The sequence below is a fragment of the Propithecus coquereli genome, unplaced genomic scaffold (genome assembly GCF_000956105.1).
Source record: "Propithecus coquereli isolate 6110/MARCELLA unplaced genomic scaffold, Pcoq_1.0 Scaffold35, whole genome shotgun sequence".
NCBI classification, from domain to species: Eukaryota; Metazoa; Chordata; class Mammalia; order Primates; family Indriidae; genus Propithecus; species Propithecus coquereli.
This window is the reverse complement of record NW_012149174.1, coordinates 5,303,324-5,305,327: the sequence shown is the minus strand read 5'-3', so window position 1 is coordinate 5,305,327 and position 2,004 is coordinate 5,303,324. Positions and strand designations below refer to the sequence as shown.

At 51.5% G+C, this 2,004-nt stretch overlaps 1 protein-coding gene across 1 annotated transcript in view; it reads left to right on the top strand.

Moving 5' to 3' along the window:
- The first annotated feature begins 1,188 nt into the window (after positions 1–1,188).
- ZBTB24 (zinc finger and BTB domain containing 24) overlaps positions 1,189–2,004 on the top strand; it is a 27,474-nt gene continuing 26,658 nt past the window's right edge. The window contains exon 1 of the mRNA XM_012651131.1: positions 1,189–2,003. Coding sequence (XP_012506585.1) covers positions 1,198–2,003 — 806 coding nt within the window. The 5' untranslated portion in view covers positions 1,189–1,197. The remainder of the gene's footprint in view (position 2,004) is intronic.

Genomic DNA, 2,004 nt, shown 5'->3' with positions numbered 1-2,004 from the left:
CCGCACATTCAAGAACTTAATGCCATATCTGGGACGAGACAAAATTGATTAAGGTGTCGGTGAGGAGCTAACGTTTAATACAATATAAAAATTCCCACAGTGCAGGGTTTCAACGCCATACCCATCCCTTGACCCTAATGTAGCGCAAAGACAACACCGCCGGCGCTCTCCCGGGGGTGCCGCCCCGCCTAGCACAGTCCCCGGAGCCGCGCGCCCACGCACGCGCCGCGCCCCGCCTCTTGCGTCCCGCCCGGCCCTTGCGCCCCGCCCCTTGCGCCGCGCCCCGCCCCCACGCGCCGAGACGGCTGCCGGGGGCGCCTCCGCGGGCCACGTGGTCGGGCGTCGCTTCCGGGTTGGCTGCGGCGGCTGCGGCGGCGCAGGGACCGAAGTCTGGGCGGCGCAGAAGCCCCTGAGGCGAGCCGGGCGGAGCGTAGGGCTGATGCTGGCCGGGTACTGGGGCGCCCGCTAGGCAGTCGGGTGGGCTGGCTGGGACCCGGACTCCGCCGGGTGCCCCTGAGAGGTAGGTCCGCCGCGCACCCTCCGTCCGTGGGCTGGGGACCCCCGGCTGCATCTATCTCTACCCAGCTGTCCGCTCCCCCGGCGGGCCGACGGTCCTGACCCCGGATCTGGGGGCTTCCCCCGCGCCACCGCTCCCTACTCTGCCGGCCCGGGGCTTCTCGGGGCTTCAGGTGCCGGCTGGCGCCAGCCTTGGGTTTCCACGCCACCCTTCCACAACGAGGCCCCTTATTCTTTACCTTATTATTATCTTATTACCCCAAATTCACAGTGCACGTGTACGTTTTCTTCACCTTTTTCAATATTCCCACAGAAGAAATGGCTAATATATGAGATGGAAGCAGCGTAGTTCTCATTGTGATATTTGTGCAGCCATAGAAAGTTAGTGCTGGGAAGGACTTTAAAGATGATTGATCCCATTCTTTCCTTTTAGAAAAGAAAACAGACCCTGAGAGGCTACATGGATAATGGAAAGTCACCCAGCTAGGTAACGGTACAACAGGAATGAAAACTAAAAGCTACGTTTTAAAATAGATTTTTTTTAAGTGGTAAAATTCAGTTAATCAGATTAAGTGAATAGTAGGTTCATGTAGTATGGGATTAACGTTTTAGACAATGCTTCCTCCTCTTTAAACATTGTTTTCTGATTTCAGATTTAAGCCTTCTTGGCTTCTAAAGAAAATGGCAGAAACATCACCAGCACCTTCAGGGCTGCTTGTTGTACACTCTGACACTCACAGTGACACTGTCCTGGCCAGTTTTGAGGATCAGAGAAAGAAAGGCTTCCTCTGTGACATTACTTTAATCGTGGAGAATGTGCATTTCCGAGCCCACAAAGCCTTACTCGCAGCTAGTAGTGAATACTTCTCAATGATGTTTGCAGAAGAGGGGGAGATCGGCCAGTCCATTTATATGCTGGAGGGCATGGTTGCAGACACCTTTAGTATCCTGCTGGAATTTATCTACACAGGTTATCTCCACACCAGTGAGAAAAATATAGAACAAATCCTGTCTACAGCTCAGTTCTTAAAAATCTATGACCTGGTAAAGGCTTACACAGACTTCCAAAATAATCATAGTTCCCCAAAGCCAACGACTTTGAACACTGCTGGTGCTCCAGTGGTTGTTATTTCTAATAAGAAAAATGATCCTCCAAAGCGGAAACGGGGAAGACCCAAAAAAGTCAACAGTTTGCAGGAGGAGAAATCAGAACTGGCTGCAGAGGAAGAAATACAGCTAAGAGTGAACAATTCAGTTCAGAATAGACAAAACTTTGTGGTTAAAGGAGACAATGGTTTACTGAATGAACAGATTCCAACAAAAGAAAAGGAAGAAGCCGAGCCTGCTTGTGCACCAGGTAGAGTGGAGGACTTGCCAACTGAAAAAGACGAGAACTATGATCCCAAGAATCAGAATGGACAGGACAACCAGAGTCGGTACAGCAAACGGAGAATCCGGAGATCAGTCAAACTTAAAGATTACAAACTT